Source organism: Drosophila miranda, assembly GCF_003369915.1.
Source record: "Drosophila miranda strain MSH22 chromosome Y unlocalized genomic scaffold, D.miranda_PacBio2.1 Contig_Y1_pilon, whole genome shotgun sequence".
NCBI lineage: Eukaryota > Metazoa > Arthropoda > Insecta > Diptera > Drosophilidae > Drosophila > Drosophila miranda.
In genome coordinates, this window is record NW_022881603.1 from 15,468,498 (window position 1) to 15,491,939 (window position 23,442).

Consider the following 23,442-nt stretch of genomic DNA (forward strand, 5'->3'; position numbering starts at 1 on the left):
CAAGTCATTCCAGCGGTGAGCTCCTGAATCCGCTGAACTCGATTAGAAACAAATATATTAAAATTCAATGGTGATTCTCGAATCCAGGCAAGGGCTATGGACGAATCCGACCAGCAATGTATTTGGCATGGAGCTGATAATCCCTTAACTATGGTGGACACTAGTTCGGCTAATACGAGGGCAGCGGACAGCTCAAGCTTGGGGATAGTCATACTTTTCAAGGGCGCGACTCTGGATTTAGAGCATAAGAGATGACTTTGCACAATGCCAAGAGCTTCCGAACGCATGTATACACAGGCGCCATATGCTGCTTGGCTCGCATCACAAAACGCGTGCATTTCTAATCTGGCTTGCTGCCGAAGCACGTAACGTGGAAACTTAAAGTTTTTAACCATCGACAACTGCGAAGTCAGCTCAATCCAAGTCGTATGTAGATCCTGGGGCAGGCTTTCGTCCCAATTCAACTTTAGGCTTTCGTTCCATAGCGACTGCATAAATATTTTAGCTTTTGTGATGATGGGAGAGATGAGCCCTAGAGGATCGTAGAACCTAGCTAGTGTAGACAGGACCGAACGCTTCGATATTGGGCCTGCAGCGGTTCCGACGTGAGCGAAGCTAAACAGAAGATTGTCCGTGGTGGGATCCCAAACTAGACCAAGCGCCTTGGTTACTTCAGTCCCGTCATGAAAGGTAAGGAACTTTTCGCGATCCGCCTCCGATACGCCTTCCAAAGCAGCGGGTTTATTGGAACACCATTTACGTATGGGAAAACATCCTTTCGAAAGTAGCTCCTTTACCTGCTGACGAATCTTGATGACAGAATCAATGCTGTCCCCTCCAGATATGAGATCATTGACATAGAAATCTCTTCGAACAACATCAGCGCCAAGCGGAAAACGCAACTCTTCATCATTTGCCAATTGATGCATAGCACGAATTGCTAAGAAAGCGGCAGGTTTGGTTCCGTAAGTAACAGTCTCCAACTTGAACACCTGAATCTCCTCCTTCGGGTCATTGCGCCATAGGATGCACTGCACGTGCGTATCGGGATGGGAAACGCGTACACAGCGGTACATTTTGCAGATATCGCCACACAAGGCGACTTTAAAAAAGCGGAAACGAAGCAGAGTTATCAGAATTTTAGGTTGGATGGTGGGTCCAGCCATAAGCGCATCATTCAGTGATACTCCGACGCTTGTGGACGCAATGGTGAGGCAAGAAGTACTGCGGGAGGTCTGACTGCCGCGCAGCTGGCGACATGTGTCCTAAATCACGATACTCCTGAAGAAACTCCATATATTTTGCCTTAAGCTGTGCATTTTTTGCTAGCTTCCTCTCCAAATTGAGAAATCTACGTAGCGCCTGCTGATACGATTCTCCTAATTCCTCTAGACTGAATTTGGTTGGCAAACGCACGGAGTAAGCTCCGGACTCTAGGCGAATGCAGTTTGTGACGAAATGCTGTTCGCAATGAACATCTTCCTCCGAAATTGATGAGGGCGAATAATCTCCATCGACTTCCCAAAACCGCCTTACAATATCGCACAAATTAGTCTCGCAAGCGGAGATGACAGGGGGATCTTCAACGGCTGCTAGCGCCGCACGGGCTTTCTCAGAGTTTTTAATACTTCCTGACACTATCCAGCCAAGTTTCGTCTTCTGCAATGTTGGCAATTGGTCTGACAGTCGAATCTGTCCAACGCACATTAATTCGAAAAACAAACCAGCACCTATCAACAGATCGACACGCTGGGGCTTGGCGAAATTAGGATCAGCCAGTTTTAGATTATTTGGCATTGGCCAATCCTTTGCGTCTAGGCCGAAGTTAGGCTGCATTCCTGTGATTGAGGCAGTGATAATTGCAGAGAGGAAACCGCGATAGCTTTCGTCTTGAGATTGCAGGACGATGTCCATAGCCTTGCTGGATGGTAGAATTGACTCTCCAATACCGGCGATTTTAACGTGAGACGGGTGAGGATCTAACTGCAGCTGATTGGCGAGTCTCGATGTTATAAAGTTAACCTGAGAAGCGGAATCTAAAATGGCACGACATGGAATAAGCGATCCAAAACGGCCCCTGACATATACGATTGCAGTAGCTAGCAGCACGTTTTGGCTAGGCAGAGATTTTTGACTCGAGGGGGAGGGCTAATATATTTGCTTGCTACTAGGGCACTTGCAGGATCATGCTGGGTCGATTCCGTGCTCGGCGACGGCAACTCAGCGTCAGCGCCCGACTGCATGTGGAGCAGTGTGTGATGCTTGGCTTGGCAATTTCTACATGCCCCTGACTTGCAGCGTTGCAATGAATGGCCTTTGTTGAGGCAGTTTAGACATAAATGGCGCTTCTTCACCTCCTTGTATCGAGAAAAAACATGGAGATCTATAAATGCCTGGCATCGGGATATGTAGTGATCGGAGGATTTGCAATACTTGCATGTTGAGCTATTATGATCGTTAATGGAGGTCATTAGGGTGCTAGGTTTACTTTCTCCCACCTGCTGGCTAGGAATTGTTACCATAGCCGATCCCAAATTTTCCAGCATCCGACATCTTGCTTCCAAGAATGAGGCCATGCTTGACCACCGAGGCAATCCTGACGTCGGCAAGTTCTCTTCCCATTTCTCTTTGGTCTTGTGGTCCAATTTCGTGCCTATGATGAAGATCAGCAACCCATCGGAAATCTCCTGCGGGGTCGCCAAGGTCTGAAGTGCACGCAAGTGCGAATTGATTTTATCGCTGAGCGCAAGCCGATAGCCGAGCCCTTCTCCACCCCTTGCAGCCCGAAAATAGCCTTGACGTGTGCCTGAAAATGTAACAGTTTATTATCGAATCGCAACATTAGTAAATTCAACGCCTTGTCGTAATTCTCCTCAGAAAGTTCCAAGGAACGAATCGTATCCAGCGCAGCACCATCTAGACATCCACGAAGATATTGGAATTTTTCGATGATTGGTATACGATGGTCTTTGTGCACCATTGTCGAAAACATCGCGTGGAATTCTGGCCAATCCATGTAGCTCCCACCGAATCGCGGAAGCTGCAACTCGGGCATTCGAGAACGGCCTATACTATTATAGGCGAAAAACGACGAATTCCCCTCGAGAGTATGCCGAGCCGTTGAATTGGCAACATTTACCGTGCGAGCAGCCATCAACTCCCGCGACAGCCTGGACCTAACCTTGACATAAACATTCGAAAAGTCCAGCCGGGCATCATGGGCTAACTGCAGGAAATCCAGCCTTTCAAGGCTCGTTTGAGCGGCATCGAAATCCGCATTCATTCGCTCGATCTGCTCTAAGCGAGCTTGAAGTTCTGCCTCATCTAACTCGGCAAGCTCTTCCTTGGTGAGAAAGCGATCCATGGCCTTTAGTTGGCGCGCGATGGACTCGGCCTTGTGCTTGTAGAAATCTACATCACTCGGCATTGCTGCGTTCGCGACATTGGTAGGCTCAGGTGCTGCCATGTTGAGGTTTTAAAAGAGTCACTCAGCACGACCGAAAAAGACACCCTGTATACGTATAAACGTGGGAACCGAAAGCAAAGGGAGTACAGCTAATGCCTTTAGCTGTGCGGCTGTGCGAGCTGTCCGATTCCGCTTTGTACTCCGCTTGTGTGTATTAGTGAGTTCGCTGCACTGCCTACCGCACTGCACTGACCGAATTGTCGCGACAGAGAAATTAATAGCCAGCAATGCGTGTATGTAGGTGTATGTAAGTGTGTTTTAGCACCGAATTGTGCTTAACCGCCGAAAATTTGCTAGGGCTAACGAATGTCGATCGCGGATGACTATTAATTGACACTGCAACTCAGAGATCACGTCGGGGTCACCAAATTTTATGAGGAGATAATGTTTTTTATCCCCAATCGGCCGACTAATTATTTCGAATTAAATAAAACTCGGCGCAGAAACAAAATTACGATATGTTCTTTAATGCGTGACATCCAAATTGCAAGTGTGGCTTGCCTGCCCTTTACATTGCCGCTCCGATCGCTAAGCGCAGCTTCGCTCGGCCGACGTCGGTAGGCAGACGCAAAGCGGAGATAGCGAAGAGCGAGCTGGCAGAGAGCGTTTAGCAGGGCAAGCAAGCGCAGAGCTTTAACAAACAAATGAGTGACATAGACATAAGTAACAAACAAAATAAGCGGCTGAGGGTCAAGAATTAGGTGCTATTTGGCAAGCAGCTAATCGGCTGGGTTCTGCTCCGAACACCAGTTATAAAGTCAATGGTCATGCCAAAGTAGGTACCCCGTACAAGTGACAGGTTGCACGCTACTTCTCGTCGTTGATTTTGATTGACAGTCGCAATTGCAAATGGGGCGTACTGCAAATATTCATAGGTACTTCTAAATTTATTTGCCCTTGGCTCTCATATAGGATTACATGTGTATCAGTCGCTGAGGTTACCGTAACCACTCAATGGCGTTTCACTTTGCCGACAGCTTGAACGGTGCGCAATAAATAAGCCATCCATAGGAAGAGCGAGAGCGAGAGGATAGAGTGCGAGTGCGAGAGAAGTGAAGAGAGAGCGCGCGCGCCAATTTACAAAGATCTCGCGCACACAGCTGTGCTTTGTTGTCTCGCTACTAATGCTGTTTCCACATGCAAACACGTACATTAAAGTGTAAGGGGTTGACGGGGGAAGGAAATGAATGGGGTCTCATATGTTTGTTTGCTCTTAGAAATAAAATTACGCAGCAAAATTTGCAGAGCACAGCTGATTGTGTTTGGCCAGGAAAGCTCCTCTGGCTCTGGTTCTTGCTCTCCCACTCCGATGATGGTGCCGTGAGCTTTCACGCCATGTGCAGTGCATTCCATCGACCCAAACAGATGGCAGCACTGGCAGGCAGGCGTCGATTGTCATTGTTGTAGATGGGCTTTTTTTCTGGCGTTGGGGGGCGTTATAAATTTGATTTGCACAAAGCACACCGTTTGAGGCCGTACTACAACGAAGGTTTTGTTGTTGCCACCGCTACGCTCTGCTGAAGTCAATTTGCAAATATTTCGCTGTGCACACATCCATAAATATGGCTCATAGATAAATGTATTTGTACACCCACACTGGTTCACCCAAATCTACGGGCAATATCTTGGGCTGACAGCTTGTTCCAAATTGCTGAATACCTGAGCAGGGTTCCATCAGATTTATCAACAATGTTGTTCATTTTGTTCCCCCCGTCTCTCAGCCCACTCACTGTTTGATATCCTGCGAAAAATTTCAGGCTGGGGGATGGACTAGTGAAATTCCTGTAACTTTAGAGGGGAAGAATCCCCGATTGACCTTCAGTACCTCTTCGGGGATGACGGTTCTGAAATAGTTTGAAAAGTTTTTTATTGGTTCTGCAATCGAAAACAAGTTGAAGGGGAACGCTATTGGTTTGAGAATGTTGTTCCTCCTTCAATACTTGGAGACTTACATAGAAAGAATACCTTTGGTAATTCCAATTTTCCAGATAGGAACACCGCTGTGGTATTTATTATAGACACGAAGGAAGATAATTTCCGCGGAGTATGATTTTCCAATAATATTCTAAGCTGCCAAAATGTAATCAAAGATCTCCCCAATTTCCCATAGTTCTATGAGGAAAATCTACTAGCATCCTTGTGACGTGAGAACCCCGTTTTACCAGATTTGATCCGATTGATGGTGCTTTTAACCCCAGAAGTCAATTACTTAAGTATGAATCAACCTGTCCCCAAGACAGATGCGGATTCATTCGAGCATCTATCAAGCCATCAATTATGTCGTCGAACCACATCGCTCATTAGCTCTTTATACACTAGAGTACATGCATACACTCAAATATGCGCATGTGTGTGCAGATATAGCCGTCCGCCATATCTCCTCCACCCAGAAGGGGGACTTTCTATATTTAACAAAAATCGTTTGGAATTTTGCTTCTAAGCTTGTCGGCATTTCATACACACAAACGTATGAGTATTTCAAAAATATATATAATTTCTGCTGCTGTTCTTGCTGTTGTTGGTTCTGGGCGTCGGGTTTTTCCCCGTCTCTCCTTCAACCGACAAAGCAGGGCAACAAATAAGCCATTTGTCAATATAATTTTCATTTGTCATGGGTCAGGGCCCCCCAGCGACTTTTCACCGCTGACAGGGCTCGACACCGGCTCACTCCTGGACCACAGATCAACATCATATATCATGTAGAATTTATTATTTTCTGATCTAAATATCTAGGTTATCCGTTGATTTTACTTTATTGGGTTTATTATTTCCACGAAGATGAATGGATGCGATTTCGTGTAATTAGGAACTCTCGGCTGTTGTTGTTTGCAGCGATATAAATATTTCTTTACTGCTGGTGGATTGTTTACATGTGGGGCATGTACAAAGGCCCAGTATAATCCATCCCATACCATCGAAATTTCGAATCGATTGCGTCAATAAATGCAAAAACTAAAATCTAGCTGCCGCCGGCACTGCCACTGATGTTGCCACTGTTCTTGCCTGCTGCTCGTAAAGTTCTAAAAATTGTTCGGGTGTCTGCGACGTTTAACGACTTTAAGCAGAATGGCACACCAGAACCTCAGAGAGCATAAACACACTGTCGAGATGCTAGATGGATCAGTACCCCCCTGCTTTGCACTGCTTTGTCTTTGTCTCGGTGAAAGTCTAGACAGTTTTTGAATTATTACACCTTACCCACCAACGTTGTTAACAGCATCTCTGTGTCTGGGCCCTGGAATCGGCTGAAGCCCTGCGTATGAGTAATTTGGTTGATATGATCCGCCCTGTGCCGCATTTCAAATGAGGTCTGCGAGACCGTTTGAGCGGCTTTGAAATGTGTCTGAGAGGTCGGTCGGTGACATATTTCTCCGATGGGAAACTTTGCTCGTAAGTTCTGTGAGAATTCGCAGAGTGACAGGCGAATCGAACAACAATAAAAACTTTTTTGGCGATAAGGAGAACAAAAATTGTTTAAATGATTGACTGTTGGTTATTTTTGCTGTTGTTGTTGCTGGAACGGCGCTGACAAGCCAATATTCAGTTTATTGCCTTCCCGTCCCATGACTTCCCCGCTGCTCGATAAGAATTTTCAGTTTTTAACTAAATTTTTACCCTGTGGCTTTTATGGTTGCCAGCTTCACGCCTCGACTAATTCTGTTTCGCACGCCGCGCCGGGAGGGGCATGGTGTGGCATGTGGCGCAACCCCGCACTGCCATGCCCTCGAACCCACTCGATCTGGGGTTCATCGGCTACGCTATCGGTGGCGGTGTCATGTTGTGCGAGCAACCCGGTTGCCTGCCGGGTCTCTGAGGGCCAGCACCGACCCAGCAGATTGCCTTGGCAGCGAAAATAGCAATCTACGTGGTGCACTTTGGCTGGTCTGCCGAGCGGTGGAGGTGGCAACGGGATTCCGATTCGGAGTGGCAAGGCTTGTGTGATAAGAACAAATTGTGCTCCACCCACATTTTTCCGCCCATCAACTCGCCGGCATTTTCCCTTTGGAGGGACCCGGACCTACGTTTTTTGAATTAAGATTTTGACTTTTCTTCGTTTTCTAGGTTTAAGTATTGACTTTTCAGTTTTAGGTTAAGGGGGAAGGGGGAAGGCCACGAAGGCTACATGGTACTAATTTTATATATTATACGGCCCGAAGGGTCTCTAAGCCCCACGTAGCTTATTATCTTCTTTAAAGGGGGGGAAGTCGCCATCACGGCGGACGCCACTGGCTTTTCAGAACAAAACCCAACAACAACGACGCAGCAGCAGCCAAAGAGAGAGAGGAATACACCAAGGGCCGAAAACCAACGGCATCGACGCAGCAACGGCGAGGAATACACCGAGAAAACAGAAACCCAACGACAACGACGCAGTAGCAGCCAAAGAGGGAGAGGAATACACCAAAAATCGAAATCCAACGGCCCCGACACAGCAACGGGGAGGAATACACTAAGAACAGAAACCTAACGGCACCGACACAGAAACGGGGAGGAATACACCAAGAAACAAAACCCAACAACAACAACGCAGCGGAAGCCAAAGAGAGAGATGAATACACCAAGAGCCGAAACGGTAGCCAACAGCATCAATTCAGCGACGGCCGAAGACGAGAAGCGCCGAAAAGATAAGCCGCCAACGTCGACGCAGCAACGAAGCGCCGAAACAGTAAGCCCACAGCAGCAGAAGAGAAACGCGGAAAACTAAAGCGAAGGAACGACGGCGCCAGCCCTCTGCCGCCGCGAGAATGACGACGCTGGCCGCCCACGCTGGCGCTGGATCGGGAGATTGCTGAGGCTGGAGAAGAAAAACGCGGATCAAAAAGTCGATGGGGAGCAGTCGTAGGAGTCGGACGTGTTCGCGGAAAAATTCGAGTGGCTTGGGAAAAGTAAAAACACGTGGCGGCCCGGATCCACTCCAACGCTATCAGTGACACGGGGAAGATCCGGCATCGACGCTGCGCTTACGGGGAGAAGACGCTGACCACACTTACGGAGAGGAGATCCTGCATCTACGCTGCACCCACGGGGAAGAGGAGGCTTTCGACGAGTACAAGCGTGGGAGTTCAGGGGTAAGCTAGTCTCCAGACGTGTATACGGGCTGCTGAGCGGTGCGATAGGTAGGGAACCAAGAAAGAATAAAGTGAAATGTAACGAATACAACAGAAACATAGCCCGACCACCAACAATCTATGCACTAGGGAACCTGGAGGCCCGGGGCTTCATCTTCTCTGCCCTTCCTCCCGCCTCTTACCCGAGTCTGAGTGATTCCATCCAGTAGTTCGTAGCCCGACAGGATCCTGAAGCCTCTGTTCGGCGATTGCCTAGGCGTTCTCGGTGACACCTGTCGGCGTTCCCTCCGCATGATTCGCTCCCGTAGTTTGTGACCCCGCAGGGTCCCGAGGCCGCTATCCGACGATCGTCTAAGCGCCCCCGGTGACGCCTGTTGGTGTCTCGCCTGATCCCCGTAGTTCCCTGGGTCCCGAAGGGGCTGTCCGGCGATTGCCTAAGCCCTCTCGGCGATACCTGCCCTGTATGATTAAGACTTTCGCAGTAATGTTTAGCCCGATAGTGTCCCGTGAGTGCTATCCGGCGATTGCCTAAGCACTCTCGGCGATGCTTGCCGGTATCCCCGACCCTCGTAGTAATTCTTAGTTCGTCAGCGTCCCGTAAGTGCTATCCGGCGATAGCCTAGGCGTTCTCGGCGATGCCTGTCGATATCCCCGACCCCCGTAGTAATTCTTAGTTCGACAGTGTCCCGTAAGTGCTATCCGGCGATTGCCTAGGCACCCTCGGCGATGCTTGTCGATATCCCTGACCCCCCGTGGTAATTCTTAGTTCGACAGTGTCCCGTAAGTGCTATCCGGCGATTGCCTAGGCACTCTCGGTGATGCTCGTCGATATCCCTGACCCTCGTAGTAATTCTTAGGCCGACAGGGTCCCGTAAGTACCGTCCGGCGATAGCCTAGGTACTCTCGGTGATACTTGTCGGTATTTCCGCATAGCAAAGTTCCCCTTTCCGCGTCGTAGTAATTCTTAGGCCGACAGGGTCCCGTAAGTACCGTCCGGCGATAGCCTAGGTACTCTCGGCGATACTTGTCGGTATTTCCGCATAGCAAAGTTCCCCTTCCGCGTCGTAGTAATTCTTAGGCCGACAGGGTCCCGTAAGTACAGTCCGGCGATAGCCTAGGTACTCTCGGCGATACTTGACGGTATTCCCGCATAGCAAAGTCCCCCCTTTCCGCTTCGTAGTAACTCTCAGGCCGGCAGGGTCCCGTAAGTACTGTCCGGCGGTAGCCTAGGTACTCTCGGCGCCACCTGTCGGTATTATCGAATAGTAAAGACCTCCGTATTGATTCTGAGTTCGGTGGGGTCCTGAAGGCGCTATTCGGCGATAACCGGAGTGCTCTCGGTGAAACCAACTGCCACGTCCCACGCTATGATCGCTCCCGTCCGCGGGACTGCTGCCCCGTCCGCCATCGTCGGTCCGAAATACGGAGTCCCGGCAAATTATAAATATTACTGTAATTTCGACCCTGGAGTAGACTGAGATATGTACCCCAGCCCAGGATCGCTTCCTTACAGATGGCGCCCGAGCAGGGACTTCGGGATTCCGTTATGTTTTGGGGCGCTAAGTGGAACAGTCGATCATAAGAAAGAGTAGCAGGGGGAATCGGGACTGTACCATGCGCAAGCACGGCCAGTCGGAATCATTAGGACAAGAATAGCTGTATATCTCTGTAAAAGAACCGCACGTGAGGTCGCCCATTATTCACGTACAGCCGAGGCTGGCTTCCCTAACCTCCCTAGCAATAGCGTCAGCACGTGGCCGCTGCGCCCACATGAGGAGGAGAGCGCCGCGGCGAGGCGGCAGAGAAAGAGAACCGAGCCGAAGCTGGGCAGAAATCGCTAGAGAGAGAGCGACACGTACGCGGCGAGCAGCGAGTCGTGAGCGGTAGAGGCCGAGCGAGCGTCGGAATCCTCCCGAAGACCAACCCAGAAGAGGATAGTCAACGCCCGGCCCTCAGCGAGAAGAGTCAATGCCCGGCCCTCAGCGCGAGCAGTCATTCAATAAACGGTCTTCAGCGCGATCATTCAAGGGCCGGCCTACAAAACGATAGCCGAGAGTCAACGCCCGGCCCTCAGCGAGAGCAGTCAACGCCCGGTCTTCAGAGCAGTCATTCAATGCCCGGTCTTCAGCGCGATCATCCAATGCCCGGCCTACAAAACAATAGCCGATAGTCAATGCCCGGCCCTCAGCGCGAGCAGTCATTTAATAAACGGTCTTCAGCGCGATCATTCAAGGCCCGGCCTACAAAACGATAGCAGAGAGTAAACGCCCGGCTTTCAAAGTGATCAGTCCGCGTTCAGCCATCAACACGGGACGAGATCCAACGCTTAAATCAACGAACCCAGCACGACCAGGACCACAAGGACAATTCCAAGGACAACGATAGCAAGGACTATCGACCGGACTAGCAGGGATAAACAGTCTGGACAATTCCAAGGACAACGATAGCAAGGACTATCGACCAGGACCCCAAGAAGCAAGGACGCCAAGGACGCTTCCACTGGACAACCGTTTTAACCGGGCATACGCCGTGCTTCCGTGACTAGCCCCAAGAACTCCGATATTCAGTGCGTTACCTAAGAAAAGATTCTACCGGAGGGTCAATACGTGATACTACCGTCGGAAACGCGAAAGACCTCGAAGTGCCAGTTCGACCACCGAATTGCAGGCCATCGCCGCCGAATTCGGCCTCGGTGAAACGGGGACAGTGGACGAACTGCGCAGCCGGATCTCGGCCTTTATCTCGCGCGGTGAGCACCCGAGGAAGCCGGAACTTCGCGACCCGGAAGGGAAGAAATTTCCTTCGCCGCCCTGGCCGATAAGCTGCGCAATTGGGGTCTGAAGTTCGACGGACAATCGGATGCGCTGGCTTTCATCGAACGGTTGGAAGAAAGGGTCGACTCATATGGCGGAAGCCCAGCACAACTGCCGCGAGCCATCTCCGGGCTACTAACTGGCAAGGCAGAAGGATGGTTTAGGACGTTCCAGATGCAAGGCAAGCCATGGACCGAGTTCCGGAAGGAGTTCTTGGAGTTCTTCCTACCCCCGCGATACTTTCAGCGCTTGGAAGATACGATCCGCTCCCGTCGCCAACGACCCCGAGAAGCCTTTCAGGACTACTTGATCGACCTCCGACTCACGATGCAACGAGCTCAGTATACTCCAGACAGGGAGCTGGACAGGATCTACGAGAACCTTCGGCCGGAATACCAACTGTTCACTCGTAGACATGAGTTCGAGACGTTGCGAGAACTGACCCATTTGATAGTAGCGTACGAGACAACGCGGGACCGCGAACAAACCCACCCAGCTAACGACCGCCCAAATACGAAAGCCAGAACACCATCATACCAAGGACCCGGATTATCCACCCCACAGCATGCTCCTCCAGACGACACCGGGCCCTCCCGGAGCGCCGAGACGGCAAGCCGCGTAGTGACCCAGGATGGAGACCGGCCGGTGAACACACGCCGGGCCTGCCGTAATTGCGGGGAGGAAGGTCATTTCAGCAGTTCATGCAGGAATCGGCGAGTGCTATTCTGTTGGGAGTGTGGCCGCCGCGGCATCCGGACGATCGACTGCTGTAGGCTATCCGAGCCGGGAAAAGGGCCGAGTCTCCGCTCGTCAGGGAACCGATCGGAGACATACCTCCAGGGCCCCCAGGAGTAACTCATCCCTTAAGTTTGGAAGGAGGCAGGATCGCCGCGCTAGTAACCATCGAAGGAGTACCGCTCACAGCTACCCTCGACACGGGAGCAACGCGGTCGTTCGTCAGTCAACGCATCGCTCATGAAGTAAGTACCGGAGGGAACGCACGGAATATAAGGACTACCGTCCGCCTGGCGGACGGTACAGCAAAGGAGGTGACGCAAGCAGTTTCGGTCAAGGTACGTCTGGATCAACAGGAAACGCGGGTGATTCTATTAGTCCTACCCATGGTAGTGGACGTCATCATGCTGGGGCTCGATTTCCTTTGCGGCGTCCAGGCCATAATACAATGCGGACGAGCGTACTTGCAGTTGACCCAGCGGGCGATCCGGGAAACCAAACCAATCCCCACATCATCCTCGACTCGGCCCCGCATGGTTACTTTTAGTGACGAAAGACCCGCGACTGTATCCGCTGCTCCTACCCACTCGACCAATCCAACGGCGCCCACCGGACGAAGACAACGCACCAGAATCCCAACCACGCCAGACCCGGCAACGTACCAGTGACAACGCACCAGAATCCCAACCACGCCAGGCCCAGCAATGTACCAGTGACAACGCACCCGAATCCCAACCACGCCAGACCCAGCAATGGACCCACGACAACGCATCAGGATCTCGAACACGCCAGACCCAGCAACGCCACCCGAACCCAACCTACGATTCGATACGACCGCGCCAGAACCATCAACGAAGATTCGATGGAGACGACTGCGACACCGCTGGACACACCCAGGGCCAGTCTGTCCGCCTCGAAGAACACCCAGAGCAACGAGGATTCGACGGAGACGACTGCAACACCGCTGGACACACTGGGCCAGTCCGTCTGCCTCGAAAACCACCCAGAGTATCCTTACCAAGGCAACGGAGCTAAGCCACGACCACGCCATAACCAGCAGTAAGTTTCTAAGTTTCGACCACGCCAGACTCAGCAGCAATACAAGGACAACGCATCGTAGCCTCGACCACGCCAGACCCAGCAGCAATACAAGGAAAACGCATCTAAGCCCCGACGAGACGGACCCGGCGGCGCTAAAAATATAACACGATCGACGCGAGCCAAATCAGAAATGCACAGCAGTGCGGCTCAATCAGAGCGAACGACCCCACGGGAAACCAGCATCGCTCTACACCACGACCCGCTACGCCTGGAAGACCACGGCCCCGAAGGACATGGGCGGGTCAAGGTAGACCAACTCGCACCTCACCCCCCAACGAATTATCAACTCGCCCCGTTAGCCGATGCCGCGGCCGGTCGACAACGCAACCCTTTTCGAAGATCAGACTCGACTAACCCAGTTACCGTGAACCTCGACTGCAGGTTCATCAAGGCAAACGAAGGAAAACTGCGAGTTTAGCCGACTTAAAGGCGTTCCACGGAGTGGACCACCCCGAGGAGAACCCAACGACGTTGGAGAGACCTGAATGACCTGCCGAACTCGCCCCGTAAGGGGCGCGACCCACGAAACCGTAAGCTACGTATACATCCCCTTATGGGATTAGATAAGTACTACACCCAATGTAAACATCTTCTTACTCGCACCGCTCAAGCAGATTAGGGGGAGGGTATTAATAATTCTAGTTAAGACAGGCAGGTTCTAACCGACAGGCATTTTCTCCCTAGAATCGACTGAAGACATGAAGCGTCTAAGAGACGGAAGGCAAGCTCGGCCCCTACGGGCAAATGGTGATACGACGGGACACCCTAGCGGAGACCAGCAGCCTGAAGTCCCGGCACCTGCCGACGAACCAACGACACACCGGACTCGCGGCTGGATCGTCGACCCCAATGGGCCATCCGCCTCCCGTCAAGCCCAGCTGAGGCGGGTCGGAGAGAAGACACTTCGACAACAGGACAGGATGCCATGGTGCCGGCGCGCGGCAGCCATCCAAGGGTGGATCGATCAACAAACCCAGGGCCCGGGGACCGACGCAGAAGAGGAAGTAGAGCCCGATGGCCGCTTCGCAACCGCAGGTGTCCGCTCGGCGCCCAATCACGACGTCGCCGCCCTGAATCGCCGTTGGTTCGGGAGTTATGGGGCTGCCATCGACGACGACAACGCGACCACGGACACCGACGAGCACGAGACGATAATACGCGACGCTCAAAGCCTGGCGTCCACGCTGCAGGACGGAGGGAACCGACACCCACTGGCTCGCGGGAACGAATGGGACTCGCCCCTTTGGGCCGAGTGGAACCTGGCCGGTCAAGGTCGGGCAGCCACCCCTCTAGCAGTACACGACGAGGACGAATCCGGGGACGGTGCTGGACCACACTACTCCGACGTGTCCCACGCAAGCGATGCAGGGGAAGGAGTAGGACCCCAACGCGACGACGGAGGGTCCGATTCCAGGTCCCTCACGAGCCTGGGCTTCGCGCCCCAGGCGAACCAGCAGTGGGCACCAGCCAACCCATCGGTGTCAGATGACGTCCCGCCTCCCTTCGTAGCCGCCCACGCCGGACTACCCCCACAACGTCCCGATGAGGGAGTAGTTGACTTCGACTCCGAAGAGAGCCTCCCGCTGGAGTATGGCGAGATGGCCGACCTGCTGCAGATCCTCCGACTCCACCCTACGGTAGCCGCGGTGCAGGACGACCCGGAATGGGCAGAGGCTCCCCCCGAATGGCGGACCAACGCGCCAGGTCGGCAGTTGCCCCGGGACCTCATATCCAACATCACCGTATTCTTACGCGATCGAGCCTACCGACTGGGAGTCCGGCGACTGGAGGTCCATGACGGCACTTGCTTTCGCATCAAAATTACCCGCAGCCGGGCCGTCACCGTCACTCTTCGGCACCCCGAAGTATGGAGGTGGTGTGAGGGAGCGTATGCTCCACCCACATTTTTCCGCCCATCAGCTCGCCGGCATTTTCCCATTGGAGGGACCCGGACCTACGTTATTTGAATTAAGATTTTGACTTTTCTTCGTTTTCTAGGTTTAAGCATTGACTTTTCAGTTTAAGGTTAAGGGGGGAAGGGGGAAGGCCACGAAGGCTACATGGTATTAATTTTATATATAATACGGCCCGAGGGGTCTCTAAGCCCCACGTAGCTTATTATCTTCTTTAAAGGGGGCGAAGTCGCGATCACGGCGGACGCCACTGGCTTTTCAGAACAAAACCCAACAACAACGACGCAGCAGCAGCCAAAGAGAGAGAGGAATACACCAAGGGCCGAAAACCAACGGCATCGACGCAGCAACGGCGAGGAATACACCGAGAAAACAGAACCCCAACGACAACGACGCAGTAGCAGCCAAAGAGGGAGAGGAATACACCAAAAATCGAAATCCAACGGCACCGACACAGCAACGGGGAGGAATACACCAAGAACAGAAACCTAACGGCACCGACACAGAAACGGGGAGGAATACACCAAGAAACAAAACCCAACAACAACAACGCAGCGGAAGCCAAAGAGAGAGAGGAATACACCAAGAGCCGAAACGGTAGCCAACAGCATCAATTCAGCGACGGCCGAAGACGAGAAGCGCCGAAAAGATAAGCCGCCAACGTCGACGCAGCAACGAAGCGCCGAAACAGTAAGCCCACAGCAGCAGAAGAGAAACGCGGAAAACTAAAGCGAAGGAACGACGGCGCCAGCCCTCTGCCGCCGCGAGAATGACGACGCTGGCCGCCCACGCTGGCGCTGGATCGGGAGATTGCTGAGGCTGGAGAAGAAAAACGCGGATCAAAAAGTCGATGGGGAGCAGTCGGACGTGTTCGCGGAAAAATTCGAGTGGCTTGGGAAAAGTAAAAGCACGTGGCGGCCCGGATCCACTCCAACGCTATCAGTGACACGGGGAAGATCCGGCATCGACGCTGCGCTTACGGGGAGAAGACCCTGCATCGATACTACACTTACGGAGAGGAGATCCTGCATCTACGCTGCACCCACGGGGAAGAGGAGGCTTTCGACGAGTACAAGCGTGGGAGTTCAGGGGTAAGCTAGTCTCCAGACGTGTATACGGGCTGCTGAGCGGTGCGATAGGTAGGGAACCAAGAAAGAATAAAGTGAAATGTAACGAATACAACAGAAACATAGCCCGACCACCAACAATCTATGCACTAGGGAACCTGGAGGCCCGGGGCTTCATCTTCTCTGCCCTTCCTCCCGCCTCTTACCCGAGTCTGCGTGATTCCATCCAGTAGTTCGTAGCCCGACAGGATCCTGAAGCCTCTGTTCGGCGATTGCCTAGGCGTTCTCGGTGACACCTGTCGGCGTTCCCTCCGCATGATTCGCTCCCGTAGTTTGTGACCCCGCAGGGTCCCGAGGCCGCTATCCGACGATCGTCTAAGCGCCCCCGGTGACGCCTGTTGGTGTCTCGCCTGATCCCCGTAGTTCCCTGGGTCCCGAAGGGGCTGTCCGGCGATTGCCTAAGCCCTCTCGGCGATACCTGCCCTGTATGATTAAGACTTTCGCAGTAATGTTTAGCCCGATAGTGTCCCGTGAGTGCTATCCGGCGATTGCCTAAGCACTCTCGGCGATGCTTGCCGGTATCCCCGACCCTCGTAGTAATTCTTAGTTCGTCAGCGTCCCGTAAGTGCTATCCGGCGATAGCCTAGGCGTTCTCGGCGATGCCTGTCGATATCCCCGACCCCCGTAGTAATTCTTAGTTCGACAGTGTCCCGTAAGTGCTATCCGGCGATTGCCTAGGCACCCTCGGCGATGCTTGTCGATATCCCTGACCCCCCGTGGTAATTCTTAGTTCGACAGTGTCCCGTAAGTGCTATCCGGCGATTGCCTAGGCACTCTCGGTGATGCTCGTCGATATCCCTGACCCTCGTAGTAATTCTTAGGCCGACAGGGTCCCGTAAGTACCGTCCGGCGATAGCCTAGGTACTCTCGGTGATACTTGTCGGTATTTCCGCATAGCAAAGTTCCCCTTTCCGCGTCGTAGTAATTCTTAGGCCGACAGGGTCCCGTAAGTACAGTCCGGCGATAGCCTAGGTACTCTCGGCGATACTTGACGGTATTTCCGCATAGCAAAGTCCCCCTTCCGCGTCGTAGTAATTCTTAGGCCGACAGGGTCCCGTAAGTACCGTCCGGCGATAGCCTGGGTACTCTCGGCGATACTTGTCGGTATTTCCGCATAGCAAAGTCCCCCTTCCGCGTCGTAGTAATTCTTAGGCCGACAGGGTCCCGTAAGTACCGTCCGGCGATAGGCTAGGTACTCTCGGCGATACTTGTCGGTATTCCCGCATAGCAAAGTCCCCCCTTTCCGCTTCGTAGTAACTCTCAGGCCGGCAGGGTCCCGTAAGTACTGTCCGGCGGTGGCCTAGGTACTCTCGGCGCCACCTGTCGGTATTATCGAATAGTAAAGACCTCCGTATTGATTCTGAGTTCGGTGGGGTCCTGAAGGCGCTATTCGGCGATAACCGGAGTGCTCTCGGTGAACCCAACTGCCACGTCCCACGCTATGATCGCTCCCGTCCGCGGGACTGCTGCCCCGTCCGCCATCGTCGGTCCGAAATACGGAGTCCCGGCAAATTATAAATATTACTGTAATTTCGACCCTGGAGTAGACTGAGATATGTACCCCAGCCCAGGATCGCTTCCTTACAGATGGCGCCCGAGCAGGGACTTCGGGATTCCGTTATGTTTTGGGGCGCTAAGTGGAACAGTCGATCATAAGAAAGAGTAGCAGGGGGAATCGGGACTGTACCATGCGCAAGCACGGCCAGTCGGAATCATTTGGACAAGAATAGCTGTATATCTCTGTAAAAGAACCGCACGTGAGGTCGCCCATTATTCACGTACAGCCGAGGCTGGCTTCCCTAACCTCCCTAGCAATAGCGTCAGCACGTGGCCGCTGCGCCCACATGAGGAGGAGAGCGCCGCGGCGAGGCGGCAGAGAAAGAGAACCGAGCCGAAGCTGGGCAGAAATCGCTAGAGAGAGAGCGCCACGTACGCGGCGAGCAGCGAGTCGTGAGCGGTAGAGGCCGAGCGAGCGTCGGAATCCTCCCGAAGACCAACCCAGAAGAGGATAGTCAACGCCCGGCCCTCAGCGAGAAGAGTCAATGCCCGGCCCTCAGCGCGAGCAGTCATTCAATAAACGGTCTTCAGCGCGATCATTCAAGGGCCGGCCTACAAAACGATAGCCGAGAGTCAACGCCCGGCCCTCAGCGAGAGCAGTCAACGCCCGGTCTTCAGAGCAGTCATTCAATGCCCGGTCTTCAGCGCGATCATTCAATGCCCGGCCTACAAAACAATAGCCGATAGTCAATGCCCGGCCCTCAGCGCGAGCAGTCATTTAATAAACGGTCTTCAGCGCGATCATTCAAGGCCCGGCCTACAAAACGATAGCAGAGAGTAAACGCCCGGCTTTCAAAGTGATCAGTCCGCGTTCAGCCATCAACACGGGACGAGATCCAACGCTTAAATCAACGAACCCAGCACGACCAGGACCACAAGGACAATTCCAAGGACAACGATAGCAAGGACTATCGACCGGCCTAGCAGGGATCAACAGTCTGGACAATTCCAAGGACAACGATAGCAAGGACTATCGACCAGGACCCCAAGCAGCAAGGACGCCAAGGACGCTTCCACTGGACAACCGTTTTAACCGGGCATACGCCGTGCTTCCGTGACTAGCCCCAAGGACTCCGATATTCAGTGCGTTACCTAAGAAAAGATTCTACCGGAGGGTCAATACGTGATACTACCGTCGGAAACGCGAAAGACCTCGAAGTGCCAGTTCGACCACCGGGCTTCGACATGGGGGTACAGTGGATTTCGTATCGGCGCAAGGACGAATTGCAGGCCATCGCCGCCGAATTCGGCCTCGGTGAAACGGGGACAGTGGACGAACTGCGCAGCCGGATCTCGGCCTTTATCTCGCGCGGTGAGCACCCGAGGAAGCCGGAACTTCGCGACCCGGAAGGGAAGAAATTTCCTTCGCCGCCCTGGCCGATAAGCTGCGCAATTGGGGTCTGAAGTTCGACGGACAATCGGATGCGCTGGCTTTCATCGAACGGTTGGAAGAAAGGGTCGACTCATATGGCGGAAGCCCAGCACAACTGCCGCGAGCCATCTCCGGGCTACTAACTGGCAAGGCAGAAGGATGGTTTAGGACATTCCAGATGCAAGGCAAGCCATGGACCGAGTTCCGGAAGGAGTTCTTGGAGTTCTTCCTACCCCCGCGATACTTTCAGCGCTTGGAAGATACGATCCGCTCCCGTCGCCAACGACCCCGAGAAGCCTTTCAGGACTACTTGATCGACCTCCGACTCACGATGCAACGAGCTCAGTATACTCCAGACAGGGAGCTGGACAGGATCTACGAGAACCTTCGGCCGGAATACCAACTGTTCACTCGTAGACATGAGTTCGAGACGTTGCGAGAACTGACCCAATTGATAGTAGCGTACGAGACAACGCGGGACCGCGAACAAACCCACCCAGCTAACGACCGCCCAAATACGAAAGCCAGAACACCATCATACCAAGGACCCGGATTATCCACCCCACAGCATGCTCCTCCAGACGACACCGGGCCCTCCCGGAGCGCCGAGACGGCAAGCCGCGTAGTGACCCAGGATGGAGACCGGCCGGTGAACACACGCCGGGCCTGCCGTAATTGCGGGGAGGAAGGTCATTTCAGCAGTTCATGCAGGAATCGGCGAGTGGTATTCTGTTGGGAGTGTGGCCGCCGCGGCATCCGGACGATCGACTGCTGTAGGCTATCCGAGCCGGGAAACGGGCCGAGTCTCCGCTCGTCAGGGAACCGATCGGAGACATACCTCCGGGCCCCCAGGAGTAACTCATCCCTTAAGTTTGGAAGGAGGCAGGATCGCCGCGCTAGTAACCATCGAAGGAGTACCGCTCACAGCTACCCTCGACACGGGAGCAACGCGGTCGTTCGTCAGTCAACGCATCGCTCATGAAGTAAGTACCGGAGGGAACGCACGGAATATAAGGACTACCGTCCGCCTGGCGGACGGTACAGCAAAGGAGGTGACGCAAGCAGTTTCGGTCAAGGTACGTCTGGATCAACAGGAAACGCGGGTGATTCTATTAGTCCTACCCATGGTAGTGGACGTCATCATACTGGGGCTCGATTTCCTTTGCGGCGTCCAGGCCATAATACAATGCGGACGAGCGTACTTGCAGTTGACCCAGCGGGCGATCCGGGAAACCAACCCGATCCCCACATCATCCTCGACTCGGCCCCGCATGGTTACTTTTAGTGACGAAAGTCCCGCGACTGCATCCGCTGCTCCTACCCACTCGACCAATCCAACGGCGACCCACCGGACGAAGACAACGCACCAGAATCCCAACCACGCCAGACCCAGCAACGTACCAGTGACAACGCACCAGAATCCCAACCACGCCAGGCCCAGCAATGTACCAGTGATAACGCACCCGAATCCCAACCACGCCAGACCCAGCAATGGACCCACGACAACGCATCAGGATCTCGAACACGCCAGACCCAGCAACGCCACCCGAACCCAACCTACGATTCGATACGACCGCGCCAGAACCATCAACGAAGATTCGACGGAGACGACTGCGACACCGCTGGACACACCCAGGGCCAGTCTGTCCGCCTCGAAGAACACCCAGAGCAACGAGGATTCGACGGAGACGACTGCGACACCGCTGGACACACCCAGGGCCAGTCCGTCTGCCTCGAAAACCACCCAGAGTATCCTTACCAAGACAACGGAGCTAAGCCACGACCACGCCATATCCAGCAGTAACATCAGGACAACGTTTCTAAGTTTCGACCACGCCAGACTCAGCAGCAATACAAGGACAACGCATCTAAGCCCCGACCGAGACGGACCCGGCGGCGCTAAAAATATAACACGATCGACGCGAGCCAAATCAGAAATGCACAGCAGTGCGGCTCAATCAGAGCGAACGACCCCACGGGAAACCAGCATCGCTCTACACCACGACCCGCTACGCCTGGAAGACCACGGCCCCGAAGGACATGGGTGGGTCAAGGTAGACCAACTCGCACTTCACCCCCCAACGAATTATCAACTCGCCCCGTTAGCCGATGCCGCGGCCGGTCGACAACGCAACCCTTTTCGAAGATCAGACTCGACTAACCCAGTTACCGTGAACCTCGACTACAGGTTCATCAAGGCAAACGAAGGAAAACTGCGAGTTTAGCCGACTTAAAGGCGTTCCACGGAGTGGACCACCCCGAGGAGAACCCAACGACGTGACCTGAATGACCTGCCGAACTCGCCCCGTAAGGGCCGCGACCCACAAAACCGTAAGCTACGTATACATCTCCTTATGGGATTATATAAGTACTACACCCAATGTAAACATCTTCTTACTCGCACCGCTCAAGCAGAATAGGGGGAGGGTATTAATACTTCTAGTTAAGACAGGCAGGGTCTAACCGACAGGCATTTTCTCCCTAGAATCGACTGAAGACATGAAGCGTCTAAGAGACGGAAGGCAAGCTCGGCCCCTACGGGCAAATGGTGATACGACGGGACACCCTAGCGGAGACCAGCAGCCTGAAGTCCCGGCACCTGCCGACGAACCAACGACACACCGGACTCGCGGCTGGATCGTCGACCCCAATGGTCCATCCGCCTCCCGTCAAGCCCAGCTGAGGCGGGTCGGAGAGGTGACACTTCGACAACAGGACAGGATGCCATGGGGCCGGCGCGCGGCAGCCATCCAAGGGTGGATCGATCAACAAACCCAGGGCCCGGGGACCGACGCCGAAGAGGAAGTAGAGCCCGATGGCCGCTTCGCAACCGCAGGTGTCCGCTCGGCGCCCAATCACGACGTCGCCGCCCTGAATCGCCGTTGGTTCGGGAGTTATGGGGCTGCCATCGACGACGACAACGCGACCACGGACACCGACGAGCACGAGACGATAATACGCGACGCTCAAAGCCTGGCGTCCACGCTGCAGGACGAAGGGAACCGACACCCACTGGCTCGCGGGAACGAATGGGACTCGCCCCTTTGGGCCGAGTGGAACCTGGCCGGTCAAGGTCGGGCAGCCACCCCTCTAGCAGTACACGACGAGGACGAATCCGGGGACGGTGCTGGACCACACTACTCCGACGTGTCCCACGCAAGCGATGCAGGGGAAGGAGTAGGACCCCAACGCGACGACGGAGGGTCCGATTCCAGGTCCCTCATGAGCCTGGGCTTCGCGCCCCAGGCGAACCAGCAGTGGGCACCAGCCAACCCATCGGTGTCAGATGACGTCCCGCCTCCCTTCGTAGCCGCCCACGCCGGACTACCCCCACAACGACCCGATGAGGGAGTAGTTGACTTCGACTCCGAAGAGAGCCTCCCGCTGGAGTATGGCGAGATGGCCGACCTGCTGCAGATCCTCCGACTCCACCCTACGGTAGCCGCGGTGCAGGACGACCCGGAATGGGCAGAGGCTCCCCCGAATGGCGGACCAACGCGCCAGGTCGGCAGTTGCCCCGGGACCTCATATCCAACATCACCGTATTCTTACGCGATCGAGCCTACCGACTGGGAGTCCGGCGACTGGAGGTCCATGACGGCACTTGCTTTCGCATCAAAATTACCCGCAGCCGGGCCGTCACCGTTACTCTTCGGCACCCCGAAGTATGGAGGTGGTGTGAGGGAGCGTACGCTCCACCCACATTTTGCCGCCCATCAACTCGCCGGCATTTTCCCATTGGAGGGACCCGGACCTACGTTATTTGAATTAAGATTTTGACTTTTCTTCGTTTTCTAGGTTTAAGCATTGACTTTTCAGTTTAAGGTTAAGGGGGGAAGGGGGAAGGCCACGAAGGCTACATGGTATTAATTTTATATATTATACGGCCCGAGGGGTCTCTAAGCCCCACGTAGGTTATTATCTTCTTTAAAGGGGGGGGAAGTCGCGATCACGGCGGACGCCACTGGCTTTTCAGAACAAAACCCAACAACAACGACGCAGCAGCAGCCAAAGAGAGAGAGGAATACACCAAGGGCCGAAAACCAACGGCATCGACGCAGCAACGGCGAGGAATACACCGAGAAAACAGAAACCCAACGACAACGACGCAGTAGCAGCCAAAGAGGGAGAGGAATACACCAAAAATCGAAATCCAACGGCACCGACACAGCAACGGGGAGGAATACACCAAGAACAGAAACCTAACGGCACCGACACAGAAACGGGGAGGAATACACCAAGAAACAAAACCCAACAACAACAACGCAGCGGAAGCCAAAGAGAGAGAG

The 23,442-nt window shown here is 53.8% G+C and overlaps 2 protein-coding genes and 1 long non-coding RNA gene across 4 annotated transcripts; 2 read left to right on the plus strand and 1 right to left on the minus strand.

Annotated features, from left to right (window-relative positions):
- Window positions 1-4,156: 4,156 nt before the first annotated feature.
- Window positions 4,157-6,746, minus strand: LOC117189348. Of its 2 annotated transcripts, none has more exons than XR_004473365.1 (3): window positions 5,419-6,746; window positions 5,292-5,310; window positions 4,157-5,224 (listed from the first exon to the last, which is right to left on the minus strand). It is a non-coding gene; the product is annotated as an uncharacterized LOC117189348 (long non-coding RNA). The 2 variants fall into 2 exon arrangements; XR_004473364.1 differs by having other exon boundaries at window positions 4,157-5,125; window positions 5,197-5,310; window positions 5,419-6,733.
- A 1,760-nt stretch (window positions 6,747-8,506) lies between these two features.
- Window positions 8,507-15,281, plus strand: LOC117191820. Its single transcript, XM_033396585.1, has 2 exons — window positions 8,507-8,535; window positions 13,869-15,281. The coding sequence occupies exon 2, from the start codon at window positions 13,883-13,885 to the stop codon at window positions 15,149-15,151; it is 1,269 nt and encodes a 422-aa protein (XP_033252476.1). The 5' UTR covers window positions 8,507-8,535; window positions 13,869-13,882; the 3' UTR covers window positions 15,152-15,281.
- An 878-nt stretch (window positions 15,282-16,159) lies between these two features.
- Window positions 16,160-23,031, plus strand: LOC117191821. The gene is made up of 2 exons (XM_033396586.1): window positions 16,160-16,188; window positions 21,639-23,031. The coding sequence occupies exon 2, from the start codon at window positions 21,653-21,655 to the stop codon at window positions 22,931-22,933; it is 1,281 nt and encodes a 426-aa protein (XP_033252477.1). The 5' UTR covers window positions 16,160-16,188; window positions 21,639-21,652; the 3' UTR covers window positions 22,934-23,031.
- The last annotated feature ends 411 nt before the right edge of the window (window positions 23,032-23,442 follow it).

Bases quoted from the DNA above. Each gene is read 5' to 3' on its own strand.
- LOC117191820 (XM_033396585.1), top strand. From the start codon at position 13,883: ATGAAGCGTCTAAGAGACGGAAGGCAAGCTCGGCCCCTACGGGCAAAT.
- LOC117191821 (XM_033396586.1), top strand. From the start codon at position 21,653: ATGAAGCGTCTAAGAGACGGAAGGCAAGCTCGGCCCCTACGGGCAAAT.